This window comes from Anoplopoma fimbria, chromosome 2 (assembly GCF_027596085.1).
Source record: "Anoplopoma fimbria isolate UVic2021 breed Golden Eagle Sablefish chromosome 2, Afim_UVic_2022, whole genome shotgun sequence".
Lineage (NCBI taxonomy): Eukaryota > Metazoa > Chordata > Actinopteri > Perciformes > Anoplopomatidae > Anoplopoma > Anoplopoma fimbria.
The window spans coordinates 11,487,259-11,509,223 of record NC_072450.1 but is presented as its reverse complement, the minus strand read 5'-3'; the positions used below and the strand labels follow the sequence as shown (position 1 = coordinate 11,509,223).

At 40.1% G+C, this 21,965-nt stretch overlaps 2 protein-coding genes across 4 annotated transcripts in view; one reads left to right on the top strand and one right to left on the bottom strand.

Moving 5' to 3' along the window:
* The window catches only part of cd276 (CD276 molecule), a 64,585-nt gene extending 55,148 nt beyond the window's left edge, over window positions 1-9,437 (bottom strand). The window contains exons 1-2 of the mRNA XM_054614897.1: window positions 9,130-9,437; window positions 3,001-3,096 (exon numbers count right to left, since the gene is read on the bottom strand). Of these exons, the coding sequence (XP_054470872.1) occupies window positions 3,001-3,046 (46 nt within the window). The 5' untranslated portion in view covers window positions 3,047-3,096; window positions 9,130-9,437. The remainder of the gene's footprint in view (window positions 1-3,000; window positions 3,097-9,129) is intronic.
* Window positions 9,438-10,014: 577 nt separating this feature from the next.
* Window positions 10,015-14,801, top strand: ubl7b (ubiquitin-like 7b (bone marrow stromal cell-derived)). Of its 3 annotated transcripts, none has more exons than XM_054612753.1 (11): window positions 10,015-10,105; window positions 10,791-10,971; window positions 11,161-11,280; window positions 11,372-11,457; window positions 12,693-12,777; window positions 12,870-12,927; window positions 13,036-13,169; window positions 13,296-13,345; window positions 13,442-13,618; window positions 14,051-14,164; window positions 14,394-14,801. In XM_054612753.1, exons 1-11 carry the CDS (start codon window positions 10,103-10,105, stop codon window positions 14,532-14,534), a joined length of 1,149 nt encoding a protein of 382 aa, XP_054468728.1. In that variant the 5' UTR covers window positions 10,015-10,102; the 3' UTR covers window positions 14,535-14,801. The 3 variants fall into 3 exon arrangements, with proteins under 3 accessions (XP_054468728.1, XP_054468746.1, XP_054468737.1); XM_054612771.1 differs by lacking the exon at window positions 10,015-10,105 and adding an exon at window positions 10,163-10,184; XM_054612762.1 differs by lacking the exon at window positions 10,015-10,105 and adding an exon at window positions 10,228-10,337.
* The last annotated feature ends 7,164 nt before the right edge of the window (window positions 14,802-21,965 follow it).

Genomic DNA, 21,965 nt, shown 5'->3' with positions numbered 1-21,965 from the left:
GAAAAAAAGAAGAGCTGGGGAAACGGTGAGACAGAGGCAGGCCAACAGAGGCTGCTCATTATGTATGCATTGCGGCGAAACCAATCTTTGTTGAGCCTGTCCTCGATTGTTTTTAAAAGGATACTTCACTGGACGCAATCAAATTAGCAAGAACATCACAGATATGGGGTAATAACCCTAAATTGAATTTCCGCACACGCTAAAGTGTCCCCTCTCCGCGGAATCAATTGCTGTGAAGAGAAAAGGAGGACAGGAAGAGGGCATTGAGAGTTAGCAGACCTTTAAAAAGTACACCAGAGATGCAGACATGAGCGGCCTATTTTCACGCTCCGCAGCCCCGCCATAATGTGTGCCTGCTGACTGCTATGCTAGATGCAATCTATCCAATTATGCTAATTAATTTGAATTACCTTACAGCTCCCATCACTGGGAGTGAAATTGGGTCAGCTTTTCCGTTTCTGCATTTACACGGATACAATTGTCTTTTCATTGTTTGGGCGCTAAGAGCTGCACAAGGCGAGCTCTGGCAGCCCAGCGGCTGTGCTAACTGAACAGAGACTGACAACAACAAGCAATTAGCTAGACAGCCTCCTGTTAGCTCTGCCACTGGCTGACACTGCTGTGTGCGGTGCTGGAGTGAGCCAAGGATGCTACTGTATTCAACTACTGTTCAGTCATTACTGTACATATGCAATGACATTTTTCACACATTTTTGCTGACATTTGTATAACCAGTGTGGGTTATAATGAGAGCGAGAAATGAGAAAAAAACGAAGCCATTATAAGCAATCGGCAGTGTCAAGGGTCAAAGCCAGACTAGGATGGAGACGCACATTTCTCTTACTTTGGCATCCTCAATAGTGCACTTAAGCACAGACACAATAACCCCCCCCTCACAGACAAGCCTCTTCCCCGCTGCAGTGACACAACAGCTGTGCAGCACTGTATGTGCAACATCAGGGAGCGTTTTCACAGAGAATGATCCATCATCTGACTACTGAGTCAGGATACAGCTGGGAGCTACACAGACAATGTTACTGCGTCGGGATGACAGTGTTGGCGTGTGCTGTCCTTGTGTTTTCTTCTTCCACAAATACTGCTCTCATGATAGGAAGTGTGTCGCCAGAGACCACAAAAGTGGAATCGGGTCTACTGATATGGGCACTTGCAGGAGTTATCGAGAAATGACACGGTTGAACACAGGGAAGATTACAGCCAGTAATCCCAGGGAGGGACCTGGGGACCTGGGAGACCCTGAATCATAACCACATAGACATGCACACAAATACACATACAAAAACACACACACAGCGGCTCATATAATTACACAAGTCTGCAGGGTTTCTGTTTGGGTGACCAACAGCAGCCACAACACGGCCGTTTATAAATCAAAGGCAGCCAAATTGACCTTTAATTAGTTACTCAGATAATTACTGTTGTCCTATACTGGTAAAAAAAAATATGACTGCATAAATATGTCTGTCAACAATGTTACAAAGTTTGTTCCACTGCACTCCATAGATTAATTAAAACAGAATGAAAAATGAAGTCGGATTGTTTTGTCTGTATTGCACCTTAACTCTTTGAAGATGGTGGAACAGTTGAAGTTACAAATAGTACACTAAGTCAAATAAACTTCGAAAGGCAAGTAGTGTTTTTGTGTCATAATACAATGTCTCATATGCAGACTATAGCATCAAACTAGACTCCAGCTAATTCACTTAGTGCTCCAGTTAGCAGAGAGAAACTGAATCATTGTGTGAGCTACAATAGCCCATTACCCGTGAGTTAAAGAGCTCCATCAGTCCCCGACACCTCCTCCTCCTCTTCCCTCCCGGTGAGAGGAGCGAGTTAGTGGATGCCACACAGCCGGTAATGAGCAGGCCGCAGGCCCATTTGTGCTTGGAGAGAATAGGTCCCTAATGAACCACCGAAGACACTCATGTCCACTGAGTCAAGATTGAAATGTGCTACTGATGGCTGATAGGAGGTTGTGTCTGCTCAACCAGAGAGCAGAAAAGGCGAAAAATAGCTTGTTTTAAATGATGGTGGTTTGGACATTTAAAGTTTTTTGTGAACTTTGTGGGTAGTATGTAGTATCTAGTATGCAGAGTCCAGTTTGTAAAAAAAAAAAAAAAAAAAAACTTTCAGAGCTGACTACCTCCTTCTTTAGGCTCCTCATTAATATAAAGAAATAGCATTTGCTATCAGATTTTAATTTACATTATGTGTTAGCCCCACACTGACTGGGATAAGGCTGGTGTTAAAATATATGCACTGCCGATCCCTCTTTTGACATTACCAATTCCCTTCTTTATTCACCGTGTCTTGAGACGTTATCATGCCTGCAAAGGCTATTTGTCTCTCCTTTTATGATGACACAGGTTTTTCTTCGAGCAACCATTTCTACTGAAGTAAAACTTTTGAGTGCATGAGTTATGAATCTTCAGTTGCAACATCAACCACCACAGTGCTTCCCGGTGTTATAAATATAAGAGGATGACTTCCACACCCCACTGCCTGAGTCACAGCAGAAGAAAACTGCACTTGGAGCACTTTTCATCGAGGGGCCTCACCCTAGCCTCAAGCTCTATTCCTCACCTGTCTGGAAAAGGTCAAAGCTATTCTGTTTTACAGGCTGAATTATCACAAAAATATATAAAAAGCACACGCAGTTGTAACCCTGTGTAAACTCAACTTAAAAATGAAAAATGTCCTTTTTTACTCCCTGAGGCAGGAAGTCTATATCAATAAGAATATGTTCTTTGTCAACTTGTCAGGATGGTTTAGAGTTTAAACGAGGAGGGTTTATAACTTTTAAAGTATTGGCACATTATTTTTGGGAGTAGCCTCATTTGAACTGTTGTTTTGTCCAGTGAAGCCTTTGAAGGGGGAAGACTAAAAGACCCTGCAGGGCATATTGTTTAACAGTCAGTGGCATTTTCCCCCATTGCGGTGATTCTGATCTAATGGCAGGGCACAGGCAGGGGCGACACCCACCCATAGCTTGGACGGCCAGCATTGCGGGAAGCAGGAGGGACAGCATGGTCTCCAGGGTGGATTCCAAACCGCAGGTCAACTTCTTCAGACACGGCGCTGCAGGGGAAAAAAACACACAGACGTCTGAGGAGGTGGAAGATTGTAATGACATGGAAACACAATAGCACTGCAAAATAAGACTAGAAGCGGATAGAAGGCTGATTAGGAAGTGAGACATAAAAGAGTGTCTTATACGCCTTTGTTTCAGATTGCTTAGTCTCTCAAGTGGGTGGAGTTTGAGATTAACATTTTTCATGAAGCTGTCTGTTTGACAGTATAGATGTTTTTTTTTGGTTTTTTTTCTCTAGATTAACAAATTTATCTGAATTAGACAATTTCTTTCTTTTCTCCGGCCCCCTCAAGGCTTTTCTCTTTCAGAAGGAGTGGAGCTGTGATGACAAATGGGGACTTCCAAAGCTGACAGGAAATTGCCAAGCTAACTCATTCTTTCTGCTTTCTAGAGGGAAAACACTACTTAAAGAGTGAGTAGAGGCAGACAAAACTATCCTCAGTCCTTCTACTTCCACTCCACCAAGCATGAAATATTTATGAGGTATCATTCTCAGAGAGATTGGTAGAGGTCACTCTTTGTATCTGTATTTGTTGAGAGAAAAACTACTTGTAATTGTGTTTTAGATAAAACATTGATAGTAAGCCAATGTTCAAGAGTCAACTATTATAAATAATTGTGTAAACAAAAGCAAGGCTGTAAATCTAATTCACTGCTACAGTTTCAAAGTGTCCATGTTTGATTGTTGCATGTCTTTTGGTTTATGATCTGTGGACTATAGCTATGTCTTACACATACATTTCTGAGCATAAAAAACTGAACTCATTAGGATCTTTTTTTTTTAATTATACATAATAAAATAGCACAAAACTAATAACTTGCAATTTGAAAAATATCAGATTTTCATGAATATCTCAAAGCTAGAGGGACACACTGCACAAAGATGGATACACAGAATGTATTAGATGCAAGTTAGTCAAGTACAAAAAGGAGGAAGACAAAAACAGAGAAGGGAAGATGTTAAAACAGACTCAGCATTTCAACCAAATGGGTTATTTCTACTTCATTGATCTAGATCACCAATAAACATATCTAGAAAGATTCTACAGTCATTTGAGTCGTTGAATATCTTCTCCAGATATCTGTATTGGGTTATAATATGCAAGACATTTATGCAAGCAGAAAGGAATGTGAGCAATAATCTACCAACAGTTAAAAAAACTGTTGGTTTCCTGTCAATAACTGAGTTGGTGTGACAACTTTTCTTAGCACAAGAGCACATGATCATGCTTTTTTTTTACACTCATTTTCTTGTGGTTTGTAATCGATGTCTTCCTGTTTAACTTCATTCTCAATTCCTCTTTATAAAAGCCAAGTATCTGTGATGATGGTGAGTCAACCCATTAATCAAGAAATCCCATAAATATGAAAATATAATCTTCTTTTCCATAAATAAATGAAGATACTAGCCATCTAGATAATTAAATATTTATATTTTGATGTGTGAAAATGTTTAATATCTAAAGTTGTGTTTTTAGAAGTTTGTTTAAAGAATTTTAGATTTTAGATCTTTAAAATGTTCTACATCCAGAGTGAAGTATCAAAAACAGTCAAATCTCTTCTCTCCTTCTCTTTAATTTCTGTGTTTGTTGACAAAAAAAGAATAGTGTATGACTTTGTGATCACACAATGCTGTCATTTACAATATTCACATCCAGAGTGAAGGATCAAAAACAGTCACTTTAATTTCTGTGTTTGTTGACAAACACACACACACACACACACACACACACATATCACACACACACACACACACACACACACACACACACACACACACACACACACACACTTTTTTTCTTTCTGTTTTTAAGACCATTGATAGTAATAAATGCAGTTGTTTGACAAGGAAACAGAAAATACTAGTCTGACAATATTATAAAACAAGCATATATCCGCCTTTAAAAGTTTTTTCGAATACTTGAGAAAATTGTTTTAACTTTTTCCACTTCTTATTCAACATTTGCAGTGACCACTGTGGCTGTTTCTCAACTTTTTTCTGATGCTAGAAGCTGTCCAGCCCCACCAATCAAAAATAGAGAAACGTTACGGCAGCTAAATGTCACACAAATCTACAAACTACAAGTTCAGGTGACTTTGTTTTTTTAGACATTTTGGACAAATAGAAATACAATGAAATTGGGGAGGGCCGCTTACAGATCAGTATGGGTATTTTATTACTATGAATGATTATATTGATGAAAGCTGTAGCTCCACCTCAGGCTGAACCAAAACCTTTTCCATTTATGGCTTCAGCAGAGAGGATGTGGGCAGGAGTGCAGCTTCATCACTAAGTTTCCATAACAGAACACTCAACATTCACTCCCTGGACTCACAGACGGCATTAGCTTGCTGGAGACAAACTCAAAAGAGATGCTTGTAACACGATCTGAATCTCCCAAGATATTTACCCTCAGAGGCAGAGAATAAGGGTTGTTCACTGCACAGGCATTCAAACATCTGCATTAATATTCCGTGAAGGAAAGAGCAGAAGGGGCAAGATTACTGTAAGTATATCTGCTCAGTGCCCTGAGGATCGCATGAACTGAAATGTGCCAACACACCAAACCACAGTCTGACTAGGCCTGTGCTGTCCAGACACCAGGAAGCCATCAAAGGGAATTTTACTGAATGACTCAAGCACTTTTTCCGACCCCATGCCAGCAAGTTAACTCTTTATACTTCCTTTCATTTTATGCTTGAACTTTAACAAGTCCCTTCAATGTCGTGAGTTCAAAACAAGCTGACCACACTTACAAGCAGCAACCTTAAGAATATAATGACACAATAAACTTGAAGTTTTATGATTATTGAAAGTTGTATTTTGAAAAAAAGGCTATGTTATCACTATATCAAACCAACATACCAAAACTATTCCTGGTACTTTATTCAGATTTTAATGCTGTTCAAGAAATGAACTAATAACGGTGCTCTCTAAGTTGAAGACCATTAAAATGGAAAATAAACGTCAGTGAATGACTGTGTAACAGTCTGAATGTCTTGAAAATCGTTTAGTGATTGGTCGGCAGCTTTTGAGCCATAATCACCCGTGTATTTCATTCTGACACTGCGCTAAGGATTATTAAGCTTCTTACTGAGGTCAAAAGGAAAGAGAAATGACTATGAAGTATCACAGAACATTAAGATTTACTATTTCGCCATGGGCATTGTACCATTGCAGTATTCTTTCGAGCAAATCGGACAGTTTGTCTTTTTACTGACACTACTGTTCTTTAGTCCACTCTTCTCCTACATGACAAAGCCGTTCTTAAAAACTATTAAAATAATTAATCTTACTGACCTTCTGCTTAAATGTCTCATTGGCATATGGCTGGCACCATTGCCATAGCTCCTCAAACCATTGGGAACCATTCAACCCTTGGCTATGGGGACATTTCCAACCTGGAGGAAACCGGTTCCATAAAAGGTCTACGTCGTCGGGTGAAAGTGAGCCTTTCAAATCCATATGGCAGCGGTGGGGAGAATTTAGCAATCCCTCGGTCGACTGAATTCACTTCATGGAGGGAAATTTTCCCCATAGAAATGAAGTCAATTAGTGCAATACTTTGTCAAACTATACAGTAGTTTGTCAAACTAAAAAAGAAAACTAAACTTCAAAGCTGTTTGGGTCAGACGTTGTGTGAAGGTTTTACTTGACAACTTTCTTTTTAACTACAAGCACTCAAATTGACCATTCACACTAGGCCATGCATCAGTGTCATACAGCATCCAATAATATAAGATAATGCAGTATTAGATTGTACATTATTTTTCTCACTGATAAGTAGCATGAGGCAGTGAGAACTGGGCCTATGTTTCTCCTTAAGACCAGACAAGTGTATAGGATCAGTATGCAATGTGACCTATACTCCAGCATCCTACTTTTTTTTAAAAGCCACAGTAGCCAATTGAGAGTGACCTTTATCTCAAGGCAGCTTGACATATATGTGTATTAATATGGAGATGAAATAGTACTATGAACAATGCAATCACAGCCCTGGCAAGATAAAATGCGAGCGAGCGTGCTGTACAGAGTCAAATAACATCATTATCTCTCCACTATGTCAGAAATCATTTCCTACACAAATCCAAACGGTTTCCTCATACTTTCACAGGAAGCTGCACCTGCCAACAGACCACAGCTGCACTATCATGTGATAAAGGCAGCACGAGGCCAGGCAGCCTCCTCATTACAGTCTGGAGTAAAGCATCTCCTATCCCAATGGTTCCGAAACCTTTCCATTTGTCATAGGTCAGAAAAGAAATAAGCATAATACAGTGTAGCAGGAAGATGTATTGTATACGTATTGTATACTTTTCTATTATGTTAATTATTTATTGACCCTTCAGATTTGTCTTGGGTCCCCTTGTGGGGTTCTGAACTTCAAGTAGGAAACCACTGTCACCTCGCTTATTCTGGTACAGTTTATGAATGAGAGAGAGAGAGAGAGAGAGAGAGAGAGAGAGAGAGAGAGAGAGAGAGAGAGAAGAAAGCATACTTATATATGTTTTTGCTTATACAAGTCCATACGTGTAGTTGTATGGACTAAGTTATTGCACTGACTGAGTGAGGATTTATTAAGAAAAAGCAACAATTGGACTAACATATGACCTTAATGCATCACTGGGGAAACAATCCTATCACTTGCCAGTGCCAAACAGGCAGTTTTGCCCAACCAATGCCATTTACATGTTGTAACTTTTCAAAATGATACTTTTTTTTTTTTACTTTTTTCATTACACATTTAACACACATGTTTAAGTATCAAATGTTATGCTACATTCACTTCATTCATTTCTTTCCTAGGTATTTTAGCACAAATACATTGGCATATGCATTTAAAGTAGCCACATGACATCAATTCTAATAGCATGAGAAGACTTAGTACCTAAATGAACAAAAAAACAATATATTAACAATAAGAAATAATTTAGGTAACAGGAGTGTACTTTGAGATTGACATACATAAACAAACAACAATGCTTCTTTTTTCAAGAGACTAATGAGGCTAATCATGTGACTTGTGTGATGTCTTTTTTTTTAGAGAGAGAAAGGGAGTAAACCTCACTGAGGACACAACGGATATGTGTATTTTAACTAATATATTATCAATTTCTCATGAGATAATATATTAAAAGTCTAAATTGCAAATAGAGTCACACAAAAAAGCATGTTTAAAGGATCTTAATCATTATATTTCATGGTAAATTGTAGTGTTAGAGATGGGGACAGGCTGAAATCCTATTTTGCAGTGTTTTTGAGGTTTGACATGATGTAGTATAATCAGGACAAAGAGAAGGACACTTTGCTTCATAAATGAGAGTTCATACAGTTACTTATCTGGGGGAAAAAAATATGCATATTATCTCCTGGGGGAAAAAAGCACCTATTCAGCGAAATGGCCCAAATGCAAACGCATACAGTACCAGTCAAAAGTTTGGACACACCTTCTCATTCAACTACTTTGAAGAATCTAAAATATAAAACATATTCTGGTTTGTTGAGCATTTGTTTGTTTACCACATAATTCCATATGTGTTCCTTCATAGTTTGGATGTCTTCAATATTAATCTACAATGTAGAAAAAAATAAAAAATAAAAAATAAAGAAAACCATTGAATGAGAAGGTGTGTCCAAACTTTTGACTGGTTCTGTAACTATTACTTTTATGTCCACATTTTGAGTTATGGAAGTTGCCATCACACAGATTAACTGCATTGCTGCAGTGTTGACTTTCCGTCAAGAGGGGGCGCAGTCGACTTCATTCACAGATTATGTGAAACTGTACACCTTCTGTGTAGCTTAGCCAAACTACAAACACAATTGGCAGACATGACATGGAGCCAATGAATGGAGCCAACTATGTGAACCAGTTTATCCTACGTGGAGTTCAAGGGGTTCTTCTGCTCCCCGACAGCTGCTGAACGTCTTTGAGAATAACACAAATTCAAAGTTATGCTTTATTATGATAACATTACCGTTAGCTCTTCTCACAGACACATTATATCTTAAGGCTTACCATGTTAGGAGGGCGAAACTTAGAAAGCACCAACCATCCACCGGCGGGGACTATTTTCTCTGCGCGGAGCAGCAGATGTTATTTCCCGGAGTAGTTAATTCCTCTTAAAACTGCTGCCGAGGGGACTAGTGCTTTGTCTGGTCGTCGGGTTTATGTCTCAGTCTGTGGGTTTGTTCCATTGATTTGGGACGGTTCTCCTCAGTAACCACTCCTTGCTGCTTTGTCCAGCAGTGATGTCATGCCGAGGGGAGAAAACTGACTCTGGAGTCCCGACCCCCAGTTAACCATTTATGAACACACCGATATCTCCCTCGTTTTATTACCACATACTGTAGACTAAACTGCATTTATTTAAGTGCGTTTTAGTTCACACTGAGCTTGTCTGTGGGCAGCTGGAAGTATTTTTATTTTAATCTTTATACCGGATAAGTTGTATCTTCATTTATCATATGGTCCTTAAACGCATCACTGCAACCGCAGCCTATATGGTGATTGAAACACCCAGATATTAAACTGCATACTTTGAGTTAGATGAGGATAAAATGGGACATGTGGACCATAAAATGACTGTCTGGAATCACGTTTGCCCAAGACATGACAACCTAAGAAAATCTTGAATATGGAGCAAGAAAATAAATTGTGAAGGTGGTTATATTGTATACTTAAAACTATAGAGGTAACGTCATACTATGGACACATAGTGTCAATAAAAGCCGGGGTTGATTATTTAAATTGGCTTCAACAGTTTTCTTTTTGTCTAGAGGAGTGAGTGAGAAGAAGGGTGAGGATTTAGGATTGTAAATGGTTAAAAAAAAAACAATGAAAGACAGGGAGAGGTAAAGGAAAAAAAAAAAAAAAACTTGGTTTGGATCATGGATGTTTAAAAAAAAAAACCGGTTTGGACCAGTGGACGTGAACGTATCGTTCACCACGTGACCAAAACCAGGAAGTGAATCGAGTGTCAACAACAAAGATGGTGAGTGAGTGTGCTGTTCTTTCACGAAGACAGCACTTTTAGTGGTGTTTATGACTGACGTGTCTGTTGGTTGTATTAGGTGATTGTTCTTTACCAGACACAGTTTATGAATAGTTAACGTTTAATTGAGCTAATCGGCATGTTTTCTTTAGCGAAGCTAAGCAGCTAACCGGGGTTGCCAAGGTCTGCTAACGTCACGTTTCATGTCAAAACCCCCCAAATAATAAACGAGGTGATAAATGAGTCCCTCCTCTAAATTAATCGTTGTGTTATTCGTCTAATGTTTATTTTTTTTTTAGTATGGGGTACTGAACTAAAATAGAAGTGTCATTATTTTACATGATATATCTTCAAATGAAAGCACAGTGGAATTATAATATATCATTTTACTTATACAGTACCAGTCAAAAGTTTGGACACACCTTCTCATTCAATGTTTTTTCCTTATTTTTATTTTTATTTTGAAGACATCCAAACTATGAAGGAACACATATGGAATTATGTGGTAAACAAACAAATGCTCAACAAACCAGAATATGTTTTATATTTTAGATTCTTCAAAGTAGTTGAATGAGAAGGTGTGTCCAAACTTTTGACTGGTACTGTAGCTACCTCAGTCTCACACCAGTAATTACTGATCACATCTGTACGCCATGTTAAGGTTGTGTTCTGTTTGTGAAAAAAGTTAGAGATGGCTTCTTCAGACTGGCACCTGTCCTTGAAGCTGGTGGATCGGCCCAAATCCACCTTCCACTTCCCGGACATGATGCCAGGGGATGTCCCACCTGGAGGATACAGGATCGCTACTGTGAAACAACTGGTGGCAGCACAGATCCCAGACACCATCCCAGATCCTGAACTAATAGGTGTGTAAAAATAAATCATCCATCCATCCATCCATTTCCTTCTGCTTATCCGGGGCCGGGTCGCGGGGGCAGCAAAATAAATCAGCTGTTTAATAAATGTTTCAATGTTTGTGTGCTTTTGTTGTACGTTGTATACACATTGTTTTTGTCCTTTTTAAATGTTCTGTCTCTGTTCATGTCTCGTATCAGAGCTGGTCCACTGTGGGCGGAAACTGAAGGACGACTTGACTCTGGATGCCTGTGGGATTCAATCGGGATCCACCTTACACATCCTCAAAAAGACTTGGCCAGACTCAGCGAACAATTCAGGTATGCATGTTTGTCATTTAAGCATTGGGATACATTGTGTTTAAGCTGTACTGTCAATGAAACTTAAAGTGTGGGTGTGTTTCTTTTCTAGAGCCTGTAAACAGAGCAACTGCAGCCAGGGAGTTCAGGGTGTTTCATGCTGCTCTTCACTCTCTAAACTCTGCCTACAGAGACTCAGTGAGTAGGGAACACTCACAGGAACGAGCACAGCATGCTGCCCATGACCCCCGAACAAAATGTGCTCCATGAAGTTTAAATTATGTCCCATTTGATCTACCTACATGCTTAAGTTTAGATCATTATTTTAGGGTAGTAGATAGAATGTGTATAAATAACTATCTTTAATTTAATTTTTCGATGGTCTTTTGTTCAATCTCTCAGCCTTCAGTTTTAACTGAATGGCAAAGGATTAGGCTTTAGTTATGCTTCTACTCAGGTACATTCAGACTTGCCGTTACAATATAATCTGAAATGCGCCCTGATTAACCTCTTGTGATCAGATTTAACTTCTCTTCTAATTGAATTATATACCTAGGAGAACAGGGACTGTGTATATATATATTTGCACATTTGCAAGTGGCCATACAGCTATAGAAGAGGGTAGTTGGTTAAATTGAATTCATCCTTTCTTCAATCTAAACTTGTCTGAGTTATCTGACATTGGCAATACACTGTATCCAGTCAAATCTGGTAGCTTTGCCATGCCTTACACACAGTAAAAAGTGAATTAATAGGTAAATAATTTGTACTTCACTGCCAAATGCAGGAATGCATTGGTGTGTTTGGACTTAACACATTTTTGGACAAGCACATCCTTGACCTGAGGGTATTTGTCTTGGGTGGTTGGATGTTTCTCCTCAGTCCGTTGCGTACAGACACCCTGTGTTCTCAGCCGTTTACCTCTGATTGGATCACTCTAGATGCATTTCAGTGGACGTGTAAACAGGATCCTTGGCAGCTTCGAGCTGGCTGAAGATTCTCTTCAACAGGAACAGGTTTAGCTATTATAGACTGGCAGCTTACCGTGGCGCAAACCTACCAGGCACAAACAGATTTAGAAAACCAACAGATCAGATGAGAATGTAAATATTTCTTTGCCATAAACTGATACAGTATGAGCTCCTCCCTTATTGATATTGATCCATTTAGATTGGCACAGATGTGGATGGAAATACTTGTCAGCACCAGTCATGTATAATTTAAATTAGAATTGATTTAGTATAATAATGTAAATTAGACTCAATAATGTTCAGTAACAGCCAACATATTGTTCATTAAGTGTTGTTTGACTATATGAACAATTACTAGCGCTACTATTCCTGCAACTTTTCTACACTAACTGAGTTTCTGTAGATTTTTTACCCCTGATGCTACATTTACAAATGGGACTAACTGTCTTTCCCCACACTTAGGTATATAAAATGCTGACAAATAAAGAGTCTTTGGATCAGATCATTGTGGCTACACCGGGGCTCAGGTCGGACCCGGTTGCTCTCGGTAAGACCTGCTTAATACTGCTATGCCATCTCATTGTACCATGCAAATATGCAAATGGTAACATTTCCCCTAACGCCCTTTTACGTGTTCAGGTGTGCTCCAAGACAAAGATCTGTTCGTGCAGTTCACAGACCCTAGCATGCTGGATGTGTGAGTGTGGCTTTTCTTTGTTATTGGCTCTGATGTGACACGTAATTGGGGAGTACAGCACGGAAGGTAATTTAAATTCACAGCCAAGCTCTTCTGTCATTTCCGTAGATTGATCAGTTCCCACCCAGCCCTCGTCAATGCCATCATCCTAGTCCTGCACTCTGTGGCAGGCAGCATGCCCACTCAATCCAGCGGCAGCTCTTCTCGCAACGTCTCTGCCAGTTCCTACAGTGATATGCCAGGTGAGGAAGCACGATGATGCAGTAAAAACAGGCAAAATCTATAATATGTTAAAAGAGGCTTGTACAACTCATTTTCTGCCCTTTTAATCAATTTTTTTCACTATAAATCTTCTTTTTATCTGGCAGGGGGCTTCATGTTTGAGGGCATGTCTGACGACGAGGACGATTTCCAGTCTGTGAGTAACTCTGCTCGACACTCAACATCAGATATCATGTAAAAGAGAACTGATGATGCTAGGGGCTATTTCTGTTTATCTTAATGTGTGTGACAGGGAAGTCCAGCAGGTCCCTCCAACCGAGCAGGAGGCTCCGGGGGAATGCGACCAGTGTCTCTGAGCCACAGTGGAGCGACGGGCCCTCGACCAATAACACAAAGCGAGCTGGCGACAGCTTTGGCCCTCGCCAGCACTCCTGACAGCAGTGCGGTCACTCCAACAACTTCAAGCCAGGTGAGGTGTATTTACATTCGGAATAAGAAACATTTTAATAGTTATTCTGTCTGTATATATAATATTTTAGTTATTTAATATTTTTTACCTTTTTGTTTTTTTCTTTTTATATTCTTTACTGTTTTTACTGCTTATTTGCTTATTTATAATACTTGTTTTTGATCTTGTTTTTTCTCTATGTCTCTTGTTTGCACTATCCTCTATGCTGCTGTAAATCCTGTAAATTTCCCCACTGCGGGACTAATAAAGGAATATCTTATTTTATCTTATCTTATTTTTCGCTATTTAACTACTGAACCAATTTCGAAATGACTTATGATTAAAATGTTTGCACATTAAATACATTTATATGCAATGAAAACAGAATCTCTGACACATTATTGCAGATACATATATTCATCTTTTGTTTTTTCTTTTCTGTCTTTCACATAGTCGGACCCCTCCAGTGGCGTAGCCCCGATGCCAGCAGGGACCCCGGTCAGTAACGATCTCTTCAGCCAGGCTCTACAGCAAGCTCTGCAGGCCTCCAACATGACCGCTCTACAGGTGAGGAGGTCGACTCACAGACTAAACCTAACATATTGGTTTCATTAAGGAAATATACTTTGAAATATCAAACTATATTTAAATGGTAACTGGCCTACTGGCATACACTGCAGCGGTAAATCATTTATGCAGAGCTAAAATGAGGCTGGACTGAACAGGATTGTCGCTTTAGACTGGTTGGTCTTTGGATAAAATACTCATTCAGTGAATGTGTTTTTTGTTATTCTAGGGCCGCTGGCAGTCCCAGATGCAGCAGCTCAGGGACATGGGGATCCAGGATGAGGATCTGATGCTGAGGGCGCTGCAGGCCACAGATGGTGACATCCAGGCTGCCCTGGAGCTCATATTTGCTGGAGGCCCAGGACTCTGAGCCCATAACCCCACAGACATCAGCCTTTATAAAGGAGAGAGAGAGAGAGAGAGAGAGAGAGAGAGCAGGAACACGTTTAAGCATCCTGCTTCTCAGACAAGAGAAATTATGGCTTTAGACATACAGTATACATCTTTTTTAATTATTATTAATACCCTGTTCACCCAATTTACATACAGTATCATATCTGAGCTCCACAAAGTTCATGACAGTTTTGACTGGATGTATAATAAATGTGATCATGATTACCTCATCAACTCCTGAGCCTGTCTTCCTGTTTAATAGGTGGCATTGACTGTAAATGTATTGCATTGGTCCAGTCAGTCTGTTGAAAATACAGATGTGCAATTATAAGGTCACCTTGTGCCGGCCCAGATTCCTTTTATCACGTTTGTTTACTTCTTAATCGTACAAACATTTAATCATAAGTACTGGGTTGCTGTATTAACATGTGTGCCTCTTAAATACAAACCATACAGAGGATTTTTAACCAAATGTATGTTATTCATATATTTGTACACTAGATGGCAATGCAGTAGTTTATTTCTATCCAGACATTACTGATAATCATATCCTGCCAAACATTGCCAGTCATCCTGCCAGACATTGTGTTTTATTAATTTTTTTGCTATTTCTTTCTTTCCTAAATTAAAAAAAAAAAAATGCTTTTGATGTTCCCTCTGTTGAACAGTTTTCTGATAAATGGTTCATTTTCCAAAGACGGTATCAGGTTTAGACAGCCAGTAACTAAGTCTCTCAGATTAGGTGATAGCTTCACTGACATCCACTGAGATGTTTCTGTGCTTGTCATTGTTAACATTAGCAGAGCCCCCCCCCCTCCAGTCTTATTACAGAAGGCTACATTTGCTTTGTCTCGTTGTCTCCCATCAGGGTATTTTAGGGGAGGACATATTGCATGCCCCCCTCCGCCGTCTACTGTTCTCCATCTACAGTAATTGCCCTGTTTAGTTTTATTACTGCATCTGTGAATGTGACAGCTCAATCAGCGGATTGCCCTTTCATGAGCACAGCACCCAAACAGCGCTTTGTGTCCGTCTGTCCCCATTACCGTTTTATATGCACGCACACCCGCGGGCAATTTCCACCTCCAACTGCCTCCAAGGGTATTTTTAAAAAATAAAGCATTTCCACTGTGCTGAAGGAAACAGTGTCATAGTTTCAACAAAACAATGGTGAATAAAAATGTCATCGCCTTTCTAGAAAATTTAAAAAAAGGAGACTGCTCACCCAGTCTTCACGTTGATTTCCATTCAGACATGTTGTTCTGTACTTCTGTTGCTAGTAAGCTGAGTAATCAGATGTGTTGCAGCATTTACAGTCTTGTTTTGAGTCTGTTTACTGTTGTTATGCATAGACTTCCATCACAAGCCTCACAACTGCAGATATTCTAAAAGATTTACTGTGAAAATTCATGTGAAGTTGTCATGGAAACACTCTGAAATGCCGTCACACAGATGGTATAGAGAAGCTGTTATTGCACACCACATTTAGGTCCATTTTGTTGTCAACTGTGAGAGAAGTATTGACTATAGGTAATCTCTTAGGGCCTTGTCTGATATTAAATCCTCCATATCCATCCCTTTTTGTCATGAGAGAACTGAAATTAAAAAAGTATTGTTTGAACCTGTCGACTCTTTCAAAACCTCTTCAGCAATGTAAGACTTGGCTATTCCAAAAACATCTAGAGTATTATTTATTGCACTAAAACTATAGGAGTAACGACCAACCTTGAAGATCTAAGAAGGAGCAGAAATAATGAAAAACATGCAGCTATTGTCTATTGTCTACTGTCTATTCCAAAGGTATATTCCATTTGCTACTTCATTTTTTAGATAAATTGAGTCCCTGTTTATTAGACTTTTTCAGAGTTATCACAGGGGCATGGAAAAAGAGGTTTTTAAAAGCTGTGAAGAGTCACATTATTCCTCAAACTTTGAAAGGCTTTCTCTTTTTTTTACGTCTATTTTTTATGTTATCACAAAGGCACTGTGGTGGAAACACACTTCTGATCAGGATCAGGAAATGCCTTAAACAACCGGGGGAAAGATGTCTCCTTAATGAATCAAGCCTGGAGCTTTGAAGCTCTCACAAATCCGCTCAATTACTCTCACAGTGACCTGGGATTCAGGTAATGAGCAAGGTTTTGCACCATGTCATTAAAGGCAATATGTTAAGCCAAGAAATCATCAACAGCAGACCTTTAGAAACGGTGTAAGAGCTCCTCTAATCAAGCCCTCACAGACAAGCCGAACAAAACCAACAATTTCTCTCCAGGCGATATCGTCACATGTGCCAGAGGAAGAGGAAAGGATGGAGTTGGTATAGTGCCCTCCATCCGCTTTTGTCTTTGTGAAAGGAGGCAACTCATGTGTTATTAACATAAGGTCTGTTACCTGAGATTGCTTTCTGCCTGGCGTGACTGAGCGGAATATGAAATGAGCTTCTGACGGACGCAAGGCCATTTTATCCCCTTGGCGGCCATTCATTGCTTTCGAGGCCGTGCTTTTATTCTTCCCCTTCTTTTTGTAGACAAAGGCGCCTTTGATGCATTTCATCCCAGGTGCTTTAACCCTTGATGGAGCTTCTCTGGAGGAGAACAGAGCAGCAGGAGAGGGAGAGGCAAAGATCATGAACAAACCACCAGCGGAAACTTAAAATAGCAAATTCACTCCTTGTTTTGTCTTAAGATGTAAATTTGATTAAGTTGGGCGTTATGAGGACCATTTGGAATTTCCCCGTAATGAAGTGCATAAGCATGTTGGTAAACCGTGTTGATATTGTACGAGTTACAAATTCTCTTTTTGCATAATTGTTTATGTGGAAATTTACATTTGCCATTTCCAAAGAAAAGTGTCTAAAAACAAGCAAAATGGTGCAATAACATCTATCGCTTCACTCATCATCATTAAAATGTTCATTATTTCATTCACTAAAATGCAGAAAACTGTTTCACTGTCAGAGCCACATATACAAAGTCCACACTGTGTGGTTCTCAGAAGCCAAACTTGAGGTGTGTGCGTTACAGATTCTGCCTACTACCAAGAAACTCGAGGGGCTGTGAATGTTCAATGTTTCTTTGCAACATCCTGCTGCCTGTGCGCCTCCTGAATGCCTACCAGATGTTGAGGGGCTATAATTTGCTGTGTAAAAACGTTTTGCTTTTCACAATACAACAGTTCTGAAAAGGATTTTAGGGTAAGGGATTAGAGATCGCACTGTTAAAATTGGCTTCAACCTAAAATTGGCTTCAAAATTGGCTTCAAAATTGGCTTCATCCTCTTCTCCATCTACACATCGGACTTCAAATAAAACTCTGCTACCTGCCACCAGCAAAAGTCCTCTGACGACTCTGCAATCGTCGGCCTCATCTCCGCCGGTGATGAGAGGGAATACAGAGAACTGAACCAGGACTTCATAGGATGGTGCCGGCGGAACCGCCTCCAGATCAACTCTGGTAAAACCAAAGAGCTGGTGGTGGACTTCCGCCGGGGTAAACACTGTCCTCCGGAACCAGTGAACATCCAGGGACAGGACATTGAGATTGTGAAATCTTATAAGTACCTGGGTGTTCACTTGAACAATAAACTGGACTGGACTAATCATTCAAATGCACTTTACAAAAAGGGTCAGAGCAGACTGTATCTGCTGAGGAGACTGAGGTCCTCAGGAGTGCAGGGAGCACTCCTGAGGACCTTTTTCGACTCTGTGGTGGCATCAGCCATTTTTTATGCAGTGGTCTGCTGGAGCAGCAGCATCTTGACAGCTGACAAGAAGAGACTCAACAAGCTTGTCAGGAAAGCCAGCAGTGTGCTGGGGTGTCCACTGGATACGGTGGAGGTGGTGGGAGACAGGAGGATGATGGCCAAGCTATCATCCCTGATGAACAACACCTCCCACCCCATGCAGGACACCCTGGCAGCTCTGTGCAGCTCCTTCAGCCACCGGCTGCTTCACCCCCGGTGTGTGAAGGAGAGGTACCGCAGGTCCTTCCTTCCTGCTGCTGTCAGGCTGCACAACCAGCTCTGCTCCCAGTAGACCACATGACACTAAAAACCTGTGCAATTCAATACACTGTGCAATTATAGCTTTAATAGTTTTTTCTGTCTGTAAATATAATATTTCAGTTATTGTTGATTTTCTACTGCTTATTTATAATACTAACGTTTTTTTATTTCATTTTTATTTTTATCTTGTCTTTCTTTTACTATGTCTCTTGTGTGCACTTTACCCTATGCTGCTGTAATCCTGTAAATTTCCCCGCTGCGGGACTAATAAAGGATTATCTTATCTTATCTTATCTTATCTTATCTAACCGAACTAAACGCTGGACTCAGTTTAATTTCTAAGTAGCAGTAACACCCCAGAGGGTGTGATCGCTTGTAAGTATCACAGTGATGTGTCTGTCTGAAAAGTATCCACAATCACAGAAAAGAATGCAGTGCAACAAGTACAGCTTGTGCATGGGAAAATTCAATAGAGGCAAATTAAAAAACAATTAAGACAATCAACTAGATTGTTGTTGTAGTAGCAAAAGGTCTATAAAACATGGATTTGTTATGTGAACTGGTATTTACCTATGTCTATGGAGCTATGGAAATCAGCTTTAATATATACATTGGGCAGTTGGTACACCTCCAGTTAATTAATTAAAAATAACTGCAAGCATAAACCAGATGGTCTTTTTGTCAGTGCTTAGCAGGTCATCTGAATATGCAAATAAAGCATAAAATGTGTCTACAGGCAAGCATGCAAGACAAGGAATATGGAAAATTACGTTTCTAACATTAAATTCATGTGAAATGAATATTACTTTGGTTTAAAAGCAACTTAAAAAAAAAGGAAATTTACATATTTTACTGTAATGAATACCTAATAACAGGGTCCTTCTGGCAAACTTCTTAGATAACTAGTAGGAATTAATTTTACAGACCCATAAAATAATGTGTTACTATTGGAAATCAACACTACTTTTCTGTCTCCTATTGGTTGAAATTTCCTCTAAATCTTTTACTTGAGGCAAAAAAAAAAATGTATTTATTGAAAAAAAGATGCCAGAGGTGTGATTACCGGAAGCAGAGAACCTAATTGTACTAAAGGAAGTATGGACTAGCAAGCTTCGCACAGACGCACATCAAGCTCAACGCTTTTGGGATGAACAAAACAATATTACAGGACGGTGCTACGATGTGGATCAATAGAGCTCAACAAGTGCTGGAGCAGTGGTTTGATAACAGCTCCAGCTTTCTGTCCTTGACTCAAACAATGGTCGCTCTCCACTACTTGACAAAAGGCTTCACCATGGAAACTGGTGATGGTGAAGACACAGGAAGCGGCTTGTCCTAATCCTAATTATGTGGTTGAAAAAACAAACAAAAACAAAAAACACTGAAACATTATATCACACATTAACTCATAAACCCAATTTTATTTATTTTGAACCTTGATGTCTCTATGTCCCCATACAATACATTCAGTATATACATTTGGCCATGAGGGACTGTACAGAGATATGTTATAGTAGTGCATACATACGCGGCACGGAAATGTACACAAAGGAAACTCATACATGCCAATTTACCACAGTAAATTGATTCTCAAGAAACACACGGGGAAAGTCAGTGGCTGATGTTGGTTGCTTCCAGCATTACACACACACACACACACACACACATACAAACACACACACACACACACTGCTTCATGCATGCACAATTGTGTGAACACGTGCACACACACACACTTTAAGACACTTCTGAGGGAGGAGAAGGGCTCTTTCAGGCTCTCATGATAGAAATATACGAATGTAAAGAGTGTGTCTGCTGATTGCAGCATATCCCTCCCCCGCCAGGTCGCCCTCCCCTCCGTCTCCCCTCCGTCTCCCCCCTTATTTTCATTTTCCCTTTCTCCAAAGCTAAGGCGTCTCTCTAGGCAGTGCGGCTGTCATACGCAGGCCCTTTCCTAAAGTAGAGTCATACTCATCAGCAGCAGTAACTAAGTAAGGAGCCTCTACTGTTAAACAGGGAACATTCGGAACATAAAGGATACATCACACTTATAGTTTATTTCATTTGCACTTCTTCTTAGGATATCTTCTCTCGAGGAAATACATAGGTCCACTTCAATAACATACTGCTCCTTAATAAAGCTGCAGAGGTTGCCTTATCACACGAACAGACACCCTCATATGACATACTTATCTAATGACAGCAACATTTGACTGATCACGTACTGCACCGACAAAATAAACATCTGTATACATCCAACTTTCTGCAAACTATTCTCATTAAGTAATCAGGTCACTCTGATGATAACGTCTCTTCCCGGTGGACATTTTTGTACCATCACATTTGTCATAAACATTTGGTGGAGGCACACGCGCCAATCATTTTCCCTTCAATGACTGCAGTTCATAGTTGCATAGCACACAGCGGAGATATAGTCATAGCCAAAATGACTTTGTATATACAGTGGTCATGCTCGCTTAATCAGTTCACTAATTCTTAGCGTCAGTCATTTTCCAGTTGGACCAAAGCCCCCAAAATCTATTTTTTTTTTTTTTTTATAGGATTTTCTTATTAAACCACAGAATTTGCAACTCATAGGACTGACAACGGCGTCCTCTGAAGAGGCGGTGTGTTACAGGCATTAGGCACTCTCATTAGACTCAGCTTCTTCTCGCTGTAATTTGTCAGCGGTACTATATGCTGTGGGCTGAAATATTATTGGTTATGTTACAATAAACTGCAGAGAGCAGGCCACAAGACAGCCGGGTCAGTCCTAGGAGTTGCTGAAATAAAATGTGGCTAATGAGAAAAAAACAAGAAGAAATTAATATTCATGAATCGTGGCGCTGAATTCTAGTTTCTTGTTCTTCAGGGGAGAAAAAATAAAAAAAAAAGGTTCTGACAGCTAAAGAGGTTCAAGCAGGGGCTGTCACCAGTTTGTACCAGCAGAGTAAAAATACACACTGGAACTCAGAAAAACTGTGCACACATTCTCATATGCATCCAAATCCCACGTGCACACATGTTGGATGTGTTGGACTTTACATACTCACTCGCAGTCACACATGTATGCACATCTGGTAGTAAAGGGTAGATGATAGAGAGGCGTCAATGCAAAGTAGAAGCATGACAGGTAGGTGTATTTCCGGTTTAAACAGGCTGCGCTGTGATTGGTCCAGTGGGGGGGGGATATGTAATCGTCTCTCGTGTGAGACTTGGCAATTGCGATAGTCAGGTGACGCCGTGACTCGTGTCCCCGAGTCAGACCGCCTAGGCAAACGTGCATTTCGCACAACTTGAAACAACCCAAAAAATGCAAAGCACCACAGTAAAAGAGGCTGGAGTAGTCCCAAAAAACACGATCACATGGGCACAGAACAGTGAGGGCGAGGGGGGAGGGGGCCGA

What these genes read in the sequence shown, in the direction of transcription:
- ubl7b (XM_054612753.1), top strand. An exon ending in AGACTCAGCGAACAATTCAG is followed by an intron (nt 11,281 to 11,371) that starts GTATGCATGTTT and finishes TTTCTTTTCTAG; the next exon opens with AGCCTGTAAACAGAGCAACT. An exon ending in GACCCTAGCATGCTGGATGT is followed by an intron (nt 12,928 to 13,035) that starts GTGAGTGTGGCT and finishes TCATTTCCGTAG; the next exon opens with ATTGATCAGTTCCCACCCAG.